Source organism: Nematolebias whitei, chromosome 23 (genome assembly GCF_014905685.2).
Source record: "Nematolebias whitei isolate Nwh7 chromosome 23, NemWhi1, whole genome shotgun sequence".
Classification (NCBI taxonomy): Eukaryota; Metazoa; Chordata; class Actinopteri; order Cyprinodontiformes; family Rivulidae; genus Nematolebias; species Nematolebias whitei.
This window is the reverse complement of record NC_056520.1, coordinates 12,032,996-12,055,439: the sequence shown is the minus strand read 5'-3', so window position 1 is coordinate 12,055,439 and position 22,444 is coordinate 12,032,996. Positions and strand designations below refer to the sequence as shown.

At 39.6% G+C, this 22,444-nt stretch overlaps 1 protein-coding gene across 2 annotated transcripts; it reads right to left on the bottom strand.

The window, feature by feature from the left end:
- Positions 1 to 344: 344 nt before the first annotated feature.
- Positions 345 to 21,346, bottom strand: xdh (xanthine dehydrogenase). 2 transcript variants are annotated; one of them, XM_037696512.1, is made up of 35 exons: positions 21,255 to 21,346; positions 20,650 to 20,707; positions 14,426 to 14,522; positions 14,196 to 14,304; positions 13,090 to 13,216; positions 11,989 to 12,050; positions 11,815 to 11,904; positions 11,639 to 11,719; positions 10,857 to 11,001; positions 10,633 to 10,725; positions 10,325 to 10,476; positions 9,679 to 9,772; positions 9,138 to 9,247; positions 8,590 to 8,774; positions 7,902 to 8,064; positions 7,718 to 7,807; positions 7,471 to 7,640; positions 7,120 to 7,243; positions 6,927 to 7,046; positions 6,731 to 6,827; positions 6,536 to 6,657; positions 4,686 to 4,819; positions 4,523 to 4,610; positions 4,360 to 4,446; positions 4,091 to 4,282; positions 3,872 to 4,017; positions 3,168 to 3,249; positions 2,988 to 3,083; positions 2,379 to 2,582; positions 2,163 to 2,215; positions 1,971 to 2,085; positions 1,742 to 1,807; positions 879 to 1,067; positions 641 to 808; positions 345 to 551 (listed from the first exon to the last, which is right to left on the bottom strand). In XM_037696512.1, the coding sequence occupies exons 1-35, from the start codon at positions 21,336 to 21,338 to the stop codon at positions 501 to 503; spliced, it is 4,044 nt and encodes a 1,347-aa protein (XP_037552440.1). In that variant the 5' UTR covers positions 21,339 to 21,346; the 3' UTR covers positions 345 to 500. The 2 variants fall into 2 exon arrangements, with proteins under 2 accessions (XP_037552440.1, XP_037552441.1); XM_037696513.1 differs by having other exon boundaries at positions 11,821 to 11,904.
- Between the last annotated feature and the right edge of the window lie 1,098 nt (positions 21,347 to 22,444).

Genomic DNA, 22,444 nt, shown 5'->3' with positions numbered 1-22,444 from the left:
GGAATTTTGTTTTCATGAAATACTAGGAACCCCATCAAGTAATGCATTTTTAAAAGCTGAACCAAAGATAAATCCTTGGAGATATCACCTCAGATCTTTTAATGGATTTGTTTTGTGTTAAGGAATCAGACTGTAAAGAACTTAAGGATGCTTTGAAAAGATTTATTTCAATAAATCAATTACAGTATTATCGTTTAGTTTAAGGTCACATTACAGTTCATGTTTATGTGGAGATAAAAAAAAAAGATGTGACGCAGTAGCAGCAGAATAATTTGATTATAACACACAGAAGATGGATTTTTCATAGAACCAATTAGAAAAGCTCTTTAACATCATCTGATCCAGAACCGAACACCAGCTCATCATCAGTCATCAGAGGAGGAACAAGGAGAAACGTATTTCTTATATCATCAGATCTTGATGAAAGAATGTTCCCTCTGATTGGAGCTTCTTGCTGGTTAAAACAAAGATTGTGTTTTTTTATTGGTTGATCATCTCCTCTACACCTGGACAGACCAAGGCTTGAAGGTTCCTGGTTCTGCAGGAGGACACTGCAACCAATAACAACAGAAATACTCAGAATAAGACAACTTGAGAGGCAACAAAATCTACAAATATTACAAATCTTGAGTTTCCATACCAGTTTGGTGAAGCGGTCACTGCAGGTGTTGCGGATCCTCTCCGCAGAGGCGGGGCTGTCCAGCCTAAATGGTCCAGTGATGCCCGACTCGGCCCGAGCGGCACTGATGGCGTCTTTGATGGCATAGAAAATGGACGCCGCCAAGAAAAAAGGGGGCTCTCCCACCGCCTGGCCAATAAACAGTGATGAGAAACAAGTCACGTTCTTTGTAAAAGTGGTAGTGTCACCGCAGTGTTACCTTGGAGGAGAAGATGGCCTTATCGTTGGGAGCATCTCGGAGCAATGAGACGCTGAGCTCCGTAGGAACGTTGCCAAAGGCTGGGATCTTGTAGGAACCTGGACCCCGAGTGAGGAGGACTCCCTGAGGGGAATAGTGGAGCTCCTCTAGGGTGAAGAGGCCCAGACCCTGCATGAAGCCCCCCTCAACCTGCATCCAGAGAAGGACCGTTAACAAGACAGATAAATTAATTTGTACACTTTCATTAAAAACAGGAAATCCCACAAAGATCACTGAAATAATCTGAAACGGAAAAATGTGAAGAAGGGAAATAAAAATACTAAAGCTCAAATCAGTTGCGTTCCAATTTCTTACAATAAGGATTGTACCCTGAACTTATTACTTTGTGGCAATCCCTGTAATCAAGAGATTTCTGTGACTCTCCTTGATTCTTCTCTGTCTACTGGTATTTTAGGCCACTTCTCATGATTAAACTGTTCCAGCTGTCTCATGTTGGAAGGGTTTCTTCTCCAGACTGCACGTTTCAGCTCCTTCCACAGATGTTCAGTAGATTAGGGTTCAGAAGGCCTTTTAAGAATAGTTCACTGTTTGATTCTTAGCCATTCTTCAGTGTTTTTAGCTGTGTATTTTGGGTCATTATCCTGATGAAGGACCGTGACTGAGACCAAGCTTTATAACACTGAATAGCGCATTTTGCTCCAGAATATGAACGAGCATGTTTTTTTCTTTAACAAAAGGGTACAAACTAATTTGTCTCAAAACCTGAGGAGGTGCTAAAGAAGAAACCAACTATTTGAGAAAATGCATCTATGTTCTTCTTAGTGGTAGCAGCAAACTGAATTTCCTGAATAAAACCAGCTCACCTGTCCTATGTCGATAGCTGGATTCAAGCTCTGACCAACGTCCATCACTATAGTGGTGCTCAGATTCTGTAACAGAGAAAAACTGGTCTACACCTCATTGCACACTATGATCTGTAGCTTTAAACACCAAGGGGCCTAATACACATCCTTGTGGAAAACCTATCCAGGAAAAAACAAACCATAGATTTTCTATGTTTTAACTGCATTTCTGGCTTAATTTTATGCAGACCTTGTGAGCTCCAGTCAGACAGTCGATCTCCACTTCCGAACAAGCCACCCCATAGCTGAAGTAGTGAAACGCTCTGCCTGAGTTTAACTCAAAGCTGTAACCCAGATCTGGAGTCCTGGCAAAGCAAAAGAAAAACTATGATACAGTCATTGTTTGTGAAATAGACAGCTGCAACTCAGGAAATGAACTCACTTGTAAAAGCCGTTTGCACTAAGGTTGACTCTGTCGAAGTACGCAGTCTTCACCTAATCAAACACAGACAGGAGGAACCCTCAGAACTGCATCTTTAAGTGGAACAACCTTAAAGTAAAGTTCTTCTGGACAACAAATCAGATTTTATTGGTGCTTAAGGAACATAAAATAGTTAGCATCCACACATAAGTGAATATTCTCAATAATCCTGCCTACCCAGTCTTCCCATGATCCTTCGGGGTTCTTAATTTTGAATGGTTCCAGACGTTCCTTCAGGATCTCACAGGCGTTCTGCACAGCAGCTCCATTGAGGTCGGAGGAAGCGGAGGCAGCGGTGGGGCTGGTGTTGGCCACTGTGTTGGTGCTGGTCTCTGAGATGTGGATTTTTGAGCAGGGGATACCCAGAACCCTGCTGGCAACCTGAAGACACAGATCAAGGTCATCGAGTTTGCAGATGATACTGTTGTTTTATGTTCTCTTGTCATCTGTTTATTAGCTCTATTCAGTGGGTTTAATCATGTCCATGTGATTCCTAAGTTTGGAAAAAGGTTTTTAGAAACCTTTAAATGCAGGAAAGAAAGAAAAATAGTGGATTTAACTAACTGCAGAACAATTTTCTATTTTCCTTTAAGCCATTTTAAATGAGCTTTGGTCCATAGATCACAAATGGCTCCTTAGCATGATGGAGCATCAAGCAGTATTTGCAGATGTCAAGATGAATAAGGACATTTTGTAAATCCCTTCATTCTATTTTTATTTACATTTTACATGTATCAACTTTTTCAGAATTGGGATTGCACCCAATATTTTTTTTCAGCTCTGTACCTGAACCATCTTAGTGTGGAGTCCTTGTCCCATCTCAGTCCCTCCATGAGTTAACAACACAGAGCCATCTTTGTAGATATGAACCAGAGCTCCGGCCTGATGACAAACATTTACAATAAAATCTCATCATTATTTTAAGGAAACCGTTTTTCAGCAGTTAAGTGTTATTGTGGATCAAACCTGGTTTAAGAAGGTGGCTGTAAAGCTAATGCCAAACTTGGTGGGCACCACAGCAAGCCCTCGTTTGGTCCATCGGTTCTGTCTGAGGAAAAAAAACAACAGAATAGGTCGATTTTTTACATACATCACAGCCTTTGCTTTTTGTGATTTTCTTATCATAGAGAAAAATATTGTATGTGTTACAGAAATAAATTAGATTTAAAAAACTCGGGCAAGTTATAAGAGATGTAGGTTTTACAGGCCAAATGTTATGTCACACTGTTTTAGAGATTTTTTCATCAGAAGAAATGTCTGTCCTACCATTTTAGCATTTTACACAACTCTTTTAGTCTTTATGGGGGTTGTTTGGAGCTTTTTTGTTCTTTTTGTTTTGTACATTTTCTCTGTGGACATCAAAAGTATCGGTGTATCTGGATACTAATTGAATTTTTCCTAAACCCCCACAGAGCCTCAAAGTCCTTGTGTACGAACTCTCTTTGGTCCAGATCAGTTAACCTGGCGGCGTCAAAGGCAAAACCTTTGAAAAAAAAATCAAAAACCAGTCAAAAACCTGTCAAAATCTTTATTAAACTTTAAAGCTTTTGTTTTGTATGGAGTTACCGATGGTCATCCTTTACATTGACACCAAACTTGGACAGCATGCAGACTATAAACTGTAGTCAAACATTTTTTTAATACTATGTTCAAAATAATTTATTTTTTACTTGTTGTAGAGGTGAACAGCAGCTTGGCGTTGCACATATCCTGAACGTGACAGACATTCATTCCAGCAGCGATCCAACGTGAGCCCGTACAGGATCTGATTGTATGGCGTTGACTCTCCATCCAGGTACAGGTTCAGCCGACGCACCTGCAGGGAGACAGAAATACCAGTTGAATGCTGTGCAACCACCAGCTTGTCACAGGTTTACCTGCTCACACACCTCTTCAGCTGAGCGGCCCAAACTATGAGCCACATCAGTGATCCAGTTCTCAGCAACCATCATGCCTTGGGGTCCTCCAAAGCCTCTGAAGGCGGTGTTGGACGGCAGGTTGGTGTGACACATGAAGCCTTGGCCACGAATGTTTGGCACTCTATAAGAGTTCTCCATGTGAAACAGAGCACGCTCCATGATCTGGACAATAATAACAGTATCATCAGCGTAAAGTGTGATAACATGAAGAACATTTGTGGTTCTAGATGAATACTCACTGCCTGAGACAAGTCCATGGAGTTTCCAACATTACTGTAGAAGGACGCATCCACAGCGACCACCTTGCCACTGTTCAGAAACCCTACCTGCAGCGAGAAGGCAGCAAAGAGTTAATCTAACCTAGTTCCAAACTCGGAGCTTTAGCAGAGGATGCTTGCCCACCTTGTACTTTCCATAAAATGGGTGTCGTCCTCCCGTGATCAGCATGTCCTCATCTCTGTCCAGCATACATCTGACAGGTCTCTTCAGCCTGAAACAAAGAAACATATTCGCTTAGTCACATTTTAAAAGTTTTGAGTTTTAAAAACCAAATAGATACACCTACTTGTTTGCTGCCACAGCAACCACAGGGGACAACACCACACTTCGGCTTTCTTTTCCTCCAAAGCCTCCGCCCATCCTCTTCACACGAATCAACACCTTGTTAGCAGCGACACCCAGAGCCTTCGCCACGAAACACTGAAGAATAGACAGACAGATATATGTAGTGTGATTATATCTGGTTGTTCGCAGGAGAGAATATGAGGTTTTGTTGTGTCTTGTTGCCTCTTGAGAGAAATGTCTTTTAAGGACCCAACAAAGTTCAGTCGGGTCATATGGATGGCTTCTTTTCTTGCCGAGACGTTTCGTCCTTCTTCATTCCGAGGAGTCACAAACAAACTCCGTCCCACAAGCAGCACACTCACATAGTGGACCAACCAGTTTTATGGTTATAAGATGCTTTCTAGAGTCAGCCCTCTTCCCCGTCGACTCCTCTGAGGCAGCCATAGCCAAAGGGGTTCAAAACACCAAAGTTCATGCTCAATAATCCAAGTAGAAAATCCAACAAAGTTCAGTCAGGTCATCTAGATGGCTTCTTTTCTCTTTTATTTTATTTTTTTTACCTGGATTATTGAGCATGAACTTTGATGTTTTGAACCACTTTGGCTATGGCTGCTTCAGAGGAGCTGACAGGGGAGAGGGTGAACTCCAGAAACCATCTTATCACCAGCAAACTGGTTGGTCCACTATATGAGTGTGCTGCTTGTGGGACTGAGGTTGTTTGTGGTTCATTGGACTGATGAAGTCCTTTGGATGAAGGACGAAAAGTCTTGGCAATTAAAGACTGTCCAGATGACCTGACTGAACCTTGTTGGATTTTTTTTTTTTTTTCCCTGGATTATTGAGCATGAACTTTGATGTCTTTTAAGGACTTCTTTAATCTTGTTTTCTTGAGTATTTCTTTTGTTTGGCTAATGATTTTCTGATTTCTTGCCAATTAGCACCTTATTTTTTGACCCCATTTGAGCAATACAAAAAACTAGAGAAATTGCATTTTCTGTAAAAGTGTAATGAGATGCTAAGCGTTGAATGACTTTGCTAAAATTTGCTGAAGAAGCTGAAACTGAGATTTAAAGCTAAGCAAACAGAACACTAACTAAACGGAGCAAAGGGGTAGCCAAAAGTAGCAAAAAGCTAGCAAAAATATAAAAGTAGCAGCGCAGTAGATAAAAGTAGCATACAATGAAAAAAAAGCAGTCAGATGGCTGAAGCAGATTTCAAAGAATAGTGTTTTTAAACTAACTGAAGAGATCTCAGTGTATTTTTATGGCGGAAATATTTATGAAGTTCAATATTTTAAAATGTAAAAACATTACAAAAACCCAAAGACATAGGACCTGTCTCCTGAATGAGCTAAAGGTTTTGATATGTGAATGACAAAAATAGCACAAATCTGTAGAAGTAGTTAGACTGTAAACATAAAATTCAGACAAATGACTAAGCATTCACACTGTTATAATGGTTCCAATGGTTCCAAACTGGAAGTTGGTTCCACAAGAGAGGAGCCAGATAACTGAAAGGTCTTCCTCCCATTCTGCTTTTAAAAACTCTAGGAACCGTAAGTAAACCAACAGTCTGAGAGTGAAGTACTCTGTTAGGAAAATATGGATCAACAAGATCTGTAATATAAGATGGAGCTAGGTTGTTGAGGGTTTTGTAGGTTACAAGTAAGATTTTGATTTTGATTCTGAATTTGACAGGGAGCCAATGGAGAGAAGCTAAAACTGAAGAAATACCTCCCATTAAGACTCTGCCAGCAGCATTTTGGATCAACTGAAGATGTTTTAAACAAGTTTTAGGACACCCAGATAACAAACCATTGCAACAGTCCAGTCTGAGCCTATCAGAGTGTACCTGTGTATCAGAAGGAGACTGGGTGGAAACAAAGAGCTCCATCTCTTCGTCTTCCCGAGGAACAGCCAAAGTGACGTGTGTCTCCAGGTAGAAATGTTCCTGACCTCCAATATGAATCTCGCCTGAGAAACAATCAGTTATCAACACTTGATCAAGAGGAGATGGTTAAAGGTAGACTCACAGAGACAGTCCTACCCTCTAGGATGTGCTCAGCCTGTTTAAACCCTGCCTCCAGGTCTCCATTTTGAATTGTTCTGATAGGTTCATAAAATGAGCGGGCGGTGATGGCCTCCTGTCAGTGAAATTAACATATTATGTCATTACAAAAGAATTTAATTAAGAAAGCTGAGCCCTGATTGGTCCGCAGCAGTCCAGTTGTGTCTTGTCTCACCTGGATGGTAACAACAGGCTGCAGCTCTTCATACTGGATCTTTACAGCTTTTGCAGCTCGCTGAGCGTGAACCTGAGTGTCAGCTACTACGGCGCCGATGATGTGACCCACACAGGTCACCTGCACAGCGAACAGACGTGCTATCAGCCTGAACTTTAACGCTTTCCGATTGGTCTAATTAACAAAAACACACCTGGTTGTCCGCAAAGACGGTCTCATCTAGCCTGATTCCGGTCACATTACTGCCAGGAACGTCATCAGCGAACAGAAAGCTGACGACACCAGGTAAACATTCAGCTGCCGACACGTCCACAGAGCTGCAACAAGCACATACACATGTACAAGTGTGTCTTATTCAGGCATCTAACAAGGTTAAGTCAGGTCTTCTGGACGGATTATCCGTACAACGGACCTGACTTAACCTTGTTAGATTTTTTTCTACCTGGATTATTGAGCATGCATCAGGACACTTATTCAGGTGCGTTGTACAAGAGTGTTATACTGTACAGGTGGCGCTGACTCAGGTGGGCTGCAGGTGTCTTACAGTATTTGAGCATGAGCCTTGGTGCTGGTGATGAGCGCCAGGTAGAGCTCATTCTCGTATGTCGGCATATCATCGCAGTAAACTGCCTCACCCGTGGCCTGCTTCAAGGCCGACAGGTGCATCATGGGCCGGCCCACCACGTCATCCTGGCACTGTCCCTCTGGAACCGTCTGGAGGAGGAGAAAGGATCACATCTAGATGGTAAATAATTGTTTGTTTTTTGGCCTCACTGGGGAGTTTGACAAACCTGATAGATCTGAACGCTGGATGGCGTTTCTTGATGATACACCTGCGTGGCGCTCAGAGACTTTGAGCTGACCTCCTGCACGTCAACACCCTGACAGAACAGCAAATCTTTTATTTTTAATTTTTATTGTTTCGATGGAACATCAGATTCTAGTTTAATCAGGTGGAACAAGTGGAATGCAGACCTGCAGTCTGAGCTTTTGTAGCACCGTCAGGTAGAACTTGTAGAACAGACTCAGAGTCAACGTTCGCCGGTATGTCACCATGCCACCAGGCGCTGATGGGTCAAGGGTCATTTCCTCAGCCAATGACGAGCAAGCCTCTTGCAGAAGCTCCTCCCCCCACTGCCTGTATGACAACCCACATCACAGCCTTCCATTCAGTGGTGTAGTATACGTGATACGCAGGTATACAGGGTATACCCACTAGAAAAGATAGAGAATTTCAGTATAACCACTTAACAGTGCCCAATGATACATGACATACCATTAGGCACGTGTCATTGATACGCTAAATGGCAGTTAACCGCTTCCGTAACAATCTTATCTGTATGCAATGCTTGTTTATTACATTCGCTTATCCAGCGAATTATTGTATCAGTAATACATGTTTTGCTTTGATACTGTTTTGTAAATTCTGTGATGTTTTTAAGACAAAATCAATTGTTGCGCAGTTTGTTGTACATTTATTCAAATATATAAGCATCAGCGAAATTTGAAACGTTCAATATGCTTAAAAATCAAAGTAAATTGACACTTCCATTGTACTAACCAGTGTACTTTGGATTCTAAGCACAGTATACCCACTACAAATATGTAGACCACACCACTGCTTCCGTTCTTCCTTAATCTTTACTCACGGCATATTTCTTACCTTCCCAGCAGTTTATTTGCCGTCTTCTTGGCCAGCATCGTGGTTGGTGCCATGCCGCCATAACTCAGTCTCAGGTCCTCCACAACATCAGTCCCAGGAGTGAAGGTGACGCTCATCGCCGCAGTGACGATACTGATGTCATCCTCACGGCGAGGGGACTGCTTGAAGGCTGAGATGAACTGAGACTGAAGAAACAGAACAAGAAACATCGACAGTTGTCAGAGGACGATAGATGATGGGAGGGAATGATGGATTGGAGTTCACAGATTATTTAAAGATCTAGATAACGTCTAATTTGGGTTTTTTTAATCATTGGAAAAAGATTTTGGTTTACATGCATGTGGTTTTAGATGGTTTTCAGTGGTTTCCAGATAACTAATGGGGTTCCAAGTTATTAAAAGTAATAGGAGATAGAATGGTGTCCTACATCTTTGGTGATGGTTTCTTGGTGGGTTTCTACATGATTGTACAGTTGGTTGTTGGGTGTTACTGTTCCAGATCAATGGCAGCTTGGTTTTACCAAGTGCCATAACGACGGCGTTCCATACCTTTTTGCTGTATGGGATGTGCACAGAGATCAGGATCTCCTGCGGGCGAACGACCGTCCTCCTGTAACCTGTGAAGAACCTGTCGTCCATCTGAACTTCACGGCTTCCATCTGATGGAGAGGTCAAAGGTCAGGACCATGCTATATGGCTTACTGATACTCGTTTGATCTGTTAAAGAGCTAAACGACTCAAAACAAACAGCCGAGGGATAAATAATTATTTAATTGAATCTCAGATTTATTTACTCATGTTCTTTAATAACTTCATGTTCTGGTACAGATTTCACCAGAGTCTGAAACCATTTGTGATGTTTGTAACCAGGCTCTGATTACATAACACATGTTGAACTGGTGGAAACATTAACTAACAGTTTAGAGTTTAGTTTAAAGGTCACTTCAAGGTCCCCTGGATCAACTAAATACACTATATTGACGTGATTTCAGTCCAAAATATTGTAAATTATAAGACCTAGAGCTTTAGGAGAATTTTGAGTCAAAATAACTTAATTATTAAAGTGTTAATATTCTGAATAAAATAGTACCTTTGTCCATCAGAATGAGTTTGCAGCCTGCTGCCATAAAAACAGGGTTGAGGTCTGAAATTGGACTCGCCGTCATGATGTTTCCTCCCACAGCCTAAAAATACAACAGCACACGCACAAACCAAACTTATAACTTATTATTTAATAGTGTTTTATATAGTTTACTGAATCTGAACTCAGGGGGACAAATATACTTCCTGGAATCGTCCGCTCTAACATTCTTAATTGTTTGATATCTAATCTCTGCAAAACCTCTAACATTCCCAGGCCACCCAGTAGCATCTTGGCTCTGTCAGTTTATTGTAAATAGCTGGATTAATTGGTTTCGTATTGGACACAAACTATTCCTTCATATATTTTCTGGAGTGCCACCTTTATCGGCTCTTAAATTAGAACTGGATCCAGTTAATTACCTGGGAGGAGGTCTAAGCTATCAAATCCTTTGATTTACTGCTTGGTTCTGCTTATTTATAATCCATTTTTTTCATTATTATTTGAATTCAGAATAATCCAGAACGGATCCTAACTCTATTTTTTATTCTCGACTGTGGCAGTATTCATAAATATTTAGTGGATGCTGTCTATTTCTTAAGAAATCACTGATAACCTACTGCCCCAGTACTCCTGAACAGAATCAGACACTCACAGCTACGTTACGGATCTGTTGTCCGGCGAACCATCGCAGCTGCTCCAGGACAGCGAGGAAGACTTCGGACTGATGAGGATGAAGAGTCCTCACCGCCTGCCTCAGCACCGCTGCCATGTGGCTTAGGGTGCACGCCGCACCAAATGAAATACCTGAACACAAAAAGACCTTTATCCACATCTGGACCTTATTTTAAAAACTATAGCATGACAAATATTTCTGCTTTTAAAACTTTAGTTATGTTTGTGTTGGTTTGCCGTGTGAGCAGAAGGTTTTGCTGCAGAGATCTCTGCGTGAGTCTTTCTCACCGTCCTCCGTGTGAGTCACTGCATTCAGCTCAGGGATGAAGGCTGGAGCCAGAATGACCGGATAAACCATGTTCTTAAACTTTACTTCAATACCTGCCAACGCAAACAATGAAGGAGTTGATAAATACTGTAACGATTAGTTTTATATTATATAATTATGCATGAGAGCATAGGTGACTGAGTCAATGAACGAATGAAAGAATCTTTGACAGAAGCAGACAGACCCACTTCAGTGTTTCCCACCACCACTCGGGCCTCTGGATGTTTCCATTTCAGAAGCAAAAACTCATCCAGACTGTCCGGCTGCAGCCATGTTGTTCGCTCGCCATGAAAACACAGGGACTGTGACCTTTGACCTTTAGACAGACTCTAGATTAGAGGGGGGTAGGGGGCAGAGAGAATAAAAAATATGTACGGTGTACAAATTAAGTCATTAAACACATGAAGATTGAACACTTGGTTGTTGATATGTGCTGCTGACTATCCATGATGCTGATCGTATGCTGCTGTTGTTTGGCACATTGTTTTGTACTATAAGTTTTTAGTGTATTCTTAGTTTAGCATATTTCTTAGTTCATGTCTTGGATCTTACTACTGTTTTTCTTTACAATTTGTATTTTTGTTGGATGTAACTAGGACCCTATGTACATAGTTTTGTTCCACCTCATGTACCACATGTGATGTGAATGACAATAAAGTACCTTGAATCCTCTAGAACCAGTTGAAACTACAGTTCCCATGATGCATGATCATAAACTATCAAGAACCACTTTATAAATCTGCAGGAGCTACTTCCCATGCACTGAACCCAAAATGATTGTCTAAAATGAATGAATACATTCGACTGTATGCCGATGACATGCTGGGTTATGAGTGAAATGAATAATTTTACTTCTTTAATTTCACAATTTGGCATCGCTTGTTAAAAATAAGTTTTGGTGTTTTTTATTTTCATTTTGTGTGTGGGGGAGTGTGTGTGTGTGTGTGTGTGTGGGGGGGGGGTTACCATGAGTTCAGGGGGGAAGATGACTTCCTGTGTGGGGTCATAAGGTGCAAAATCTTCAGTGTTGAAGAGGGATGTGGCCTCCTGTTCAAAAACACAAATAGCCTTAAATTGACTGATCTGAGCACATTTGAAACAAAATGTGCTGATCCGAACACATTTGAAATGACAACACTTACATCAACATACTCCTCTGAGTTTTGGAGAACTTTGTTCTTATTCTTCATGCAGCATCCGTTTTTCCCTTTACCACCACAGCATCCCCCATCCTACAGGAAATACACCACCAAAATAAAGTCCAGAAGTGACACTCTATAGTTAATTCAACCTAAATATTTTAAATGTGTTCTCACCAAAGTGAAAGTCTTATATCCATGCAGAATGGGTCTGTATCCAGTGCAACGGCACAGATTTCCTGAGAGAAAGTACACCGACAATGATTTTTGTATTTTGGATGTTTTTTTTTTTTGTTTTGTTTTTTTTTTTTTTACTGTAGCACAGACATCGAGGCTACAAAAGTTATGTTCTATACCATTAAGTCCTGAAAATCATTTAAAAGTAACAATGTAAAATGTAAAGAAATGTAACAATGTATTTTTTTCCCCAAAGGAGAACAAATTGATGTTCTACAAAACTCAACAAAAAAGTATATTCTATGTTGTTTCATGTAAGAATTCACAAAATACAGTAAAATTAAAACATTAACAATATAATAAATTAAAATTCATTAATGATGTTGTAAATTAAAAGGGTATTACTTTACAATAAGGCTCCCCTTATAGATGGCTAATAAATAGTACGTAGATATATAGTTAATGCCTATATAAACACTTTATAAATCATTAATAACTGCTTATTATGCATTAATTAAGGATGAGAAAAAGACAAAACTGACCAGTTTCTTCTGAGCCAAATCTGTTCATCTATGTATTTCATCTAGAGTTGTTATATTAAACATTTCAGACTAACTTACTACCTTGTAAGTACAACAAGCATTTGTAAAACTAATATTTTTAGGATATAATATTACTAGTAGATACTTATAATGCACTCGTAAAGTACACTATTATATGCTAAAAAATATATGTTTACAAATGCTTATTTTGCTTACAAGGTAGTAACTTAGTCTGAAATGTTTAATATAACAACTAGAACAGATTTGGCAACAAACTGGTCAGTTTTGTTCATCACCCTTAATTAATGCATAATAAGCAGTTATTAATAATTTATAAAGTTTTTATAGATGAGTTAATAATGTATCTATAAACTATATATTAGCCATCTATAAGAGGAGCCTTATTGTAAAGTTGTACCATTAAAAGCAAGTGGAATTCAGCTGCCAGTAAATTTTACAGCCATCTCTTTAAAGTGTAATTTAGTTCCGAGTTGGCTTGAGCGGATTTGTCTGTAACTCTTTCCACATCTCACATAGTGAAACTAATAAAGTTCCGAACCTTGGAAGGCTTCTTCCATGTCGGCCATCTTTGGCGTGGGGTTGTTTCTCAGTAATGCGTACATGGACATGACAATTCCTGGTGTGCAGAAACCACACTGTGAGCCGTGAGACTTGGCGATTCGTTCCTAGACGTCAAAACACACATTCTCATTAAACATCAAATAGTATTTCAGAACACTAGTCTTGTTTTTATTCATTTGTTTCGTGTGTTTAACCTACAAACCTGATTTTGGGTTGAATGAAAGAAATGCGTCATTTTGTCTCCTGTTTGATAACAAGGTGGGCTTATAGGTAAGAGTCAGAGTCTTAACTGGAGTTAGTAGGAGAGATTAGATCTCTCCAGTTTTAGCTTCTCTCCACTGGCTCCCTGTCAAATCCAGAATATAATTCAAAATCTTACTTCTAACCTACAAAGCTCTCAACAACCTAGCTCCATCTTATATTAAAGATCTTATTGTCCCATATTTTCCTAACAGAGCATTTTGCTCTCAGACTGCAGGTTTACTTGCAGTTCCTAGAGCTTCCAAGAGCAGAATGGGAAGAGGATCTTTCAGTTATCGGGCTCCTCTCTTGTGGAACCAACTTCCAGTTTCTGTCCGTGATGCTGACACATTGTCTGGTTTTAAGACTGGGATTAAGACTTTCCTTTTTGATAAATCCTATAGTTAGGGTTGGATTGTCATGCTGCTATAGACTAATACTACTAGAGGAACTGACCTCATTTCCTTAAATGAATTGTAAAAATTCAATAGCTTTCATTTGATACTATTTCTATCTTAACATGTGATTCTCGACCTGCCATTGTGTATCTGTTCCTCTCAAACCCAGCCGGTCGAAGCAGATGATCGCTTGTCTTGAGCCTGGTTCTGCTGAAGGTTTCTTCCTCATGAGAGTTTTCCCTTTCCACTGTCGCCTTCATGCTTGCTCAAAATGAGTCTGCAATGAAGTTTAAATCCAAAGCAGTCTGCTCCTCAGATAATTAATGTTAAATTATTATTTTTATATATGAATGTTTCTGTTCAGTGCCCTGAGACGACTTCTGTTGCGATTTGGTGCTATATAAATAAACTGAATTGAATTGGTAATAAGGCATTTGTTCTTTACCTGTACAGGGTGCAGTTTTCTCGCCACACTGCCGATTCCCTCCACGGTTGTCACAGCAACCATGTGCAGGGAGCAGAGGGGGGCAAGACAGGCGTTGATGGCATAATGACTGAACACAGTTAAAGATGAATGTTCGTTTAACAGCTGTGAAATCAGGAAAAATCTGAGACGTCAGATGGAAGCACATGACTGCCACGGTGGCATGCTTCATTTTCACACAAAGAGGATACAGGAGCTGTTTGGTGTGTGGTTGGTATCTGGACAGCATGACTGTACACGCGCCGCATCCCCCTTCAGCACAACCCAGCTTAGTTCCGGTCAAACCCACTGAACACACACACAGACAGAGACAGGGTGAGCTTACAGTGCTGCAACCAATCATTGACAGAGATTCACGATAAAGTTCAGTAACCCTCGGCGTAAAACACTGAACTCTTGACTGCAATAAAACACAAGGTTTTATTAAGAGTTGAACTCAGGGGGGTGGGGGGTTAAAGTACCTTTAAAACATTTGAGGAGGTAGTCACAGAGCAGACGTGTGTTTGAGGTGAGAGAGTGTGCAAAAGGCCCATCTTTCTGTAGTTTAGTGCACGTTGCAAAGGACGTCTGCGAGTGTCCAAGTCTGAATGTGAGGACACTGTCCAAAGTTTAACACTAAAACCACCTCAGTAGACAACGAGAACATTACGAGAACATTGTTTCTGTCTGTAAGTGGTCACGTGACTGAGGTTATCTTCTTCTTCTTTTGGCTTTTCCCTCTTCAGGGGTCTCCACAGCGAGTCCTCCTCTTCCATCTCTGTCCTCTGCATCCTCTGTCCTCACTCCAACTTCCTCCATGTCCTCTCTAACTGCATCCATATATCTGCTCTTTGTCTTTTTCCTGGCAGCTGCATTTCTAACATCCTTCTACCAGTATACTCACTGTCCCTCCTCTGGACATGTCCACACCACTGTCCCTCCTCTGGACATGTCCAAACCATCTCAGTCTGGCCTCTCTAACTTTATCTCCCAGTTGTTCAACCTGTGCTGTACCCACAATGATCTCATTCCTAATCTTATCCAGCCTTGTCACTCCTAAGGAGAACCTAAACATCTTCATTTCTGCCACGTCCAGTTCTTTCTCCAGTCTTTTTGTCCATGTCTCTGTCTCCAGACCATGCAACATATCTGGTCTCACCACTGTCTTGTAAACTTTTCCTTTGACCTTTGCTGACACTCTGTTGTCGCAAATCACTCCTGAAACTTTTCTCCATCCACCCCATCCTGTCTGGACTCTCTTTTACCTCTTTATCACATGTGAGGTAAAAATGTGTCTAAATAAACTCATTGGACTTGTCTAATAATTGGAATTGTTACGGTGTCTAATTGAACACCTATATTTGCTCTGTGCACCGTGGGGGGAAAAAAAACTACGCTGTCTTTAAGTGGACACCTGTCTGTGTCTCTAATTAGACACATTGGGGTCATTGTTGTCTCCTAATTGGATTTCTGGACATTATTACTGTATCTAAGTGGACACCTGGTAGTTGTAACCTAGGGGTGAGTGGTAATCCGTCTATTCTGGGAAAGTTCTGACCAGCGTGCCTGGTTTATGTTGGGACACTTTAGGTTACTCCTCCAGAAACAACAGCAGGAGGCGCTAACACGACCTGAAACAGTGTAAAAACCACTGAACAAGAATAAAGCTGAAGTAAAATTTAGCAATAAAAACACAAACTGTTTGGGATTAATGTGACGGTTTTCAGTTTTCAAAATTATGTTGGTAAAAGTAAAGTCTGGGGCAAGGTTGGGCGAGAGAAAATTTTCATAAACTGAGAATGGGATTGGCAGGATTAAATTACACACTTCATGAAATAGGGGGGAGGGAAATACTGGGAAATATTCATAATGCAGTCAACCAGGAACAATAAAACATGTAATATTTGATATAAAAATTTAATCAAATACGCCCTATTGACACTCCAGCCCAGCAGGTGGAGCGTAACCACTTCTTTCTTTTTGATGAGAAAGAGATAAAGAGTCATTTGCTGTGGGAAAGAAAAACATGAGGATGTTGGATGGGAAAAGTAGAAAAATAATCCTAGTTTCTATAAAGTTATGTATTCAAATGTGAGAAGCTCTTTGAGCATTTTTGGCTGTAGAGAAACTCCAGCATTAAGCTGTGTTCCTCCAGAGACTGATGAGAGACAGGTGGCATCTGATGAGAGGATGAACAGTGATGGAAATAACTGAGCAGCAGTGTCATGTAAGTGTTCAAGCAGGGATATTTTATTTAACTGCTTTGTGAGAGGACTGTTGTTTTCCTCTTTATTATTTGTCTACATGGTTATACAGTCAACGGCTAATGCATAATCTGCTATTTTAGTCATTCATATAATCTGGTCATTCAGGAGATTGAGGCAATAGGTGACTAGTTTTTTTTTACTTTTGTACTATTGAAAATAGTTTATTTACAAATATTTTTCCATAGGCATACATTACAATCTCTTCAACTCATAAAATAATATTTTATTTCTTTAAAATATGCTTCAACTGCTGGCTATTTTTTTGTTCTTTTATACTTTTTTATTTTAAGTTATTTTTCTGCTTCCATTAGTTTTTAATCTAGCCTTTAGCTACGTTTAGCTTTTTTGTAGATTTTTGCTACCTTTACCTTTTAGGCATTTGGCTGCTTTTAGTTTTATTGTATCTATTTGCTACATTTAGCTTGGGGGCCGAGATGGTGTAGAGGCCCGAAAGTCCCAGGCTCGATCCCCAGTCACTGCACATCATGTGACGCCTCTGGGCAGCACGTCTCATCCCCAAAATGTCCCCCGGGTGCCTTCAATAGCTGCCCACTGCACCACCTGGTGGTGGATGGGCTAAATGCAGAGACTAATTTCGCCATTGTATGGAAACATATTGTGATGACATTATTATTATTATTGTAGCCTTTTGCCACTTTTAGCATTTCACTAGCATTTTGCCAGCTTTAGCTTTTTTTCCAACCTTGTGCTATCTTTACCTTTCAGGTAGCCTTTTGCTACTTTTGGCTTTATAGTAGTCTTTTGCTACTTTTAGGTTTTATCTAGCCTTTTATTACTTTTAGCTTCTCGCCTTTTGATACTTTAAGCTTTATTCTAGCTTTTTGACACTTTAAACTTTTATCTAGCCTTTTGCTCCCTGGATATATTTACTGTCTATAGTTAAACAACTTGACATTTTTACCATCTCTAGTTGAACACCTGGACACTGTTGCAGTCTCTAAACACTTGGATGCTGTTTCAATCTCCATTTGAACACCTGGAGGTTGTTACTACCTCTAATAGAACATCTGGAGTTGATTACCAACTCTAATTAAATACCTGGATGCTGATACCAGCTGTTGTTGAACATCTGGATGCTGTTACCATCTCTAGTTGAACACCTGGACACAGTTTTTGATCCTACTGGGACACCTGGGTGTTGTAACCATTTCTAGTAAAACATGTGAAGGCCGTTACTTTCCTTAGTTCAATACCTGCAAGCCGCTACAGCTCCCCTTTGAACACCTGGATGTTGTTTCAGTCTTTAGCTGAAAGCTTGTAAGTCACTCCTGTCTCTAGACTTGTAGGTCTCTACAGTCCATAGTTGAGGGCTTGAGATTGATACAGTCTCTATTAGAACATCTGGACGTTGTTACCATCTCTAGATGAACACCTGGACATTGTTACAGTCTCTATTGGAACATCTGGACGTTGTTACCACCCCTAGTTAAACACCTGGACATTGTTACAGTCTCTAGTTGAATATGTGAAGGCATTTCTTTGTCTAGTTAAACATCTGTAGGTTGATAACATATCTAGTTGAAAGCCTGGAGGTTACTACAGTCTCTAGTTGAACTTGTGGGTCAGCAACAGTCTCTAGTTGAGGGCTTGAGGTTGATGGAGTCTCTAGTTGAACACCTGGAGTTTGATACGATTTCTTATAGAACATCTGGATATCGTTACCATCTCTAGCTGAATGTTTGGAGGTTATCTTCCCTAGTTGAACACCTGGACATTGTTACAGTCTCTAGTTGAATACGTGAAGGCGTTCCTTTTCCTAGTTAAACATCTGTAGGTTGATAACGTATCTAGTTGAAAGCCTGGAGGTCACTACAGTCTCTAGTTGAACTTGTGGGTCAGCACAGGCTCTAGTTGAACATTTGAAGGTTGGTGCAATCTTTAGTTGAACACCTGATATAAAAATATGTTTTATATCAATATATTAAGTTGCCTTTATGCCTATTCAAACATATACATTTTGTGTGTGTTACTTATTCAGAATTAAATGTCTAAAATTGCCATAAAAGCAAGGGTGGAATGATATAGAAATGATTATTTTAATGCTTTTATGTCAATCTATACCTATATTACACTTATTTAAACACACTTATACTCACTTTTGATGCAGCTTATCTCTTATTTAGTCATTCCTGTGCTGCAGATGTGTTTTGGAGTAATTAAAGTTCTCTGGGGATGCTCTAACCAGAAGATTGGGCCCAATCTTAAGGTTACAGTGACCCAGGTTTTGAAGGACATGTTTTTCATGAAACCATCGCTCTGTTGCACAGACTGCTTTGATGAAGGGAAAACAGATTTAATTAAATCTGCCCTCCTGGCAACCATCACTGCTCTCACGCGATCAGGGAAGGTATATAAGAAATGTAGCAAACACAGGAAGTCGGAAGTCCTGTGATGGATCAGCACGCGCTGGTGCCATGCGCCATTTTGATGTGATTCTTCTTTACCTGGGTCGAAAACGACTTCCCGGCCAGTGTCACGGTGAGAAGTTATTTCATATCAATTTGTGTGTTAAGAGTGTACGAGTGTACATGTGTTTTCTGCTTGGCTGTTTTCTGTGGCAGGTTAATAAAGGACACTTATTACTCCTAGCAGTAACAGCCTCTGTCTTTTATTTTTCCCTATTTGTCTGAATATCTGTGCCGACCGTTCACGAGCCCTTTTGATAAAGAATTTCATAATACAACACCTGAAGATCGTTACAGTCTCTTGTTGAACATCTTGAGGTCAATACAGACTAATCAAATGCCTGGAAGGTGTTACTTCAGTTGAACATGTGGAGGTTGTTACAGTCCTTAACTGATCACCTGGAAGTCAGTACAATTTCTAGTTAATCCTCTGGAGGTTGGCACGGTCTCTAGCTGAACATCTGGATGTTTTTATCATCTTTAGTTAAACATTTGGATGTAGTTACCATCTCTAGTTAAACACATAGAGGTTGTTTCCATCTCTAGTTGAACACTTTGACGCTGTTACCATCTCTGGCTGAACACCTGGATGTCTTTACCATCTCTAGTGGAACATGTTAAGGCTTTTACATTCCCTTGTTAAACACCTGCTGGTCAATACAGTCTCTAGTGGAATACATGGAGTTTGTTATGCTCTATTAGAACATCTGGACATTGTTACCATCTCTAGATGAACACCTGGGCGTCATTACAAACTAGTGGAACACCTGGACATTGGTACAGTCTCTAGTTGAATACGTGAAGGCGTTCCTTTTCCTAGCTAAACATCTGTAGGTCTATAAAGTATCTAGTTGAAAGCCTGGAGGTCACTACAGTCTCTAGTTGAATGTTTGAAGGTGGTTCATTTGCTACAGTCTCTAGTTGAACACCTGGAAGTTGTTACTTTCTTCAGTTGAACATGGGGAGGTTGTTACGGTCCTTAGCCGATCACCTGGAAGTCAGAACAGTTTCTAGTTTATCTTCTGGAGGTTGGTACAATCTCTAGCTAAACATCTGGACGTTGTTATGGTCTCTAGTTAAACACGTGGAGGTTGTTTCCATCTCCAGTTGAACACGTTGACACTGTTACCATCTTTGGCTGAACACCTGGAGGTCTTTACGGTCTCTAGTGGAACACGTGAATGCTTTTACATTCCCTAGTTAAACACCTGCTGGTCAATACAGTCTCTAAATGAACACCTGGACATTGTTACCATCTCTAGTTGAAAGATAATTAAAGTCTCTAGTTGAATGACTCCATGTGGGTACAGTCTCTAGTTAAACTGGTGTTTTTTTTATCATATCTAGCTGAACACCTGGACGTTGAATAGGGACCACTTCACCCAAAGCAATTCTCTTAATTTAGGATCTTAATGAAGATGATTCAAGCCTACATCAAAATTGTACATCCTGTTCTCTGATTGGTACATGATATTTGAATTTGGCTGAATGTTTGTGGAAAATTGTTGGACTTTGACTGGTTGATCTTAGTGGGGGGGTCAGTGACCTGAAGATAAGTCCACAGCACAAATCACAACAGCAGCAACTGTAGATTTGTATGATTCAGCTGGAAATCCACCAGAGGCCCAAACTGAAATCTAAATTAACAATGAGGTTTACCATAGAAACACTTTGGATCTTTATTGAGTGAACATACACAGAACAAATTTACATAATTTAAGGATAATGTAAGTTCGATCCTACGTTTTCTCCGCAGATATGTCAGCAGGGTCATCTCAGGATCTGCATTCTTCTCAATGATCTGAAAATTTTAAAGAAAAGCATTTTTGTTGTGAGTTAAAAATTGGTACACCAGTTTTATTTGTAAATGTGCTGAATTACAAAAAGAGATCAAATGTATCAAGTCTCATTTTAAAGCGACTAAAATTTTGATGTTCACGTGATTTTATTGGTTTAATTTAAATTTTATACACATTTCTTTTTATCCCTTCTTGTTTTTACAGACTTGATGACTTTAATTTGGACTGAAAGTTTGTCATATTAGTTAAAGTTTTGATTGTTTCCACAACTTTTCTGTATTTTTCAGTTTGAAATGGGTTTAGATGTTTAAAACAGACAGAACTATGAATTTTTTTTTAACATTTCTTTTCATGTTCGTTTCAGTTTGCCTCCTGATAATCAAATCTAATTGATTTATTGAATGATTATTATTTATTTTTTTATGTTTTTACATATATTACAGCAAAAAAATTTAAAAAAAATTCTGAATCACACTAGTTTTAAGATTCTGCAAGATTAAATCTTATTAAAATCAGAAGAAATGTGGTTTAATTCGGATTCGGTCCTACCTTCCTTCCATTCACAAAGAAGACGAGTTCATCAGAACCGTTCCGGTCCCCAGCTTCAGCCATGGTCCCATTAACATCCCTCATGTTGGTGATCTCCTGCAGTAGCTCTATCTTGCTGGTTTTAATAAAGATGGTCCTAGTGGAGTCTGGACCAGCTCCTCCTCCTTAGAGAATTCAGACAACCAGACAAATGAGTCCAATGAGATGATGCATTCAGGGCCGCAACGAATCATGGTGCAGTCAGGAACAGAACAAAATGCGGTGTGTTCAGGGGCGGAACGAATTGTGGAGCAATCAGGAATTAAATAGATTACGATGTGTTCAGGGGCAGAACTAAATGTGGTGCATTCAGGAACAGAACCTGTCACAGTTCATTCAGGTCCAGACTCATTAGTTTGTTTATTTAGTCTGCATAAATTTTCAGAAGTTCAGAATAATGACAGCTGGTACCGTTGATCATAAAAATATCATCAGTGTCTTTAAGCTAATTATTCACCATTCATCTTCTACCTGCAGGTCAAAGGTCAACACACCCACAGGCTGCAGTACAGTACCGATTATATAACCTGTTTGACATCAGGAGGGTGGAACTGACGCAATGAGGCAGCGCTTCAAAGCAGCTGTTTACTGGTTCAGGTCTCTTAGGCTCCGCCTCCTAAGAAGGTGTGTCAATTTTAAAACATTACTTATAAATAAGCCTTCAAAAACAAAAATATCTTCAAAAAATTCCACTCTGCCAAATACTTCATTTAAAGGAAAAATAATACAGGGCTAAAATATTAAAGCTAGGTAAAATGTATTAGGAAAATAAAATGATAAAAATAAAATAGTAAATGGAAATGGATATTAATAAATATGAATATTTATCAAGAAAATTACCACCAAACAAAATAGGCAACTTTGTTAGTGAATAAATAGGTAGAAAGAGAATGAATTATGTAAATAAAAATGAAAACTTTTCAAAAACGTTTGAGCATAATTAAAAATCTACAATCACCTTCACTGGCACTCATCAGATTTCAAACTAACTAAAAACACCTTTCAACAAGAACAGTAAATTATCTGTGTATTACATATTATGACTTTTAAGTAAAATCTATAAATAAATGAAAGCATGTTTTTTTATATAAACTTGATTATATTTGGAAAAAATATATTAAATCAAAACCATTATATATATATATATATAT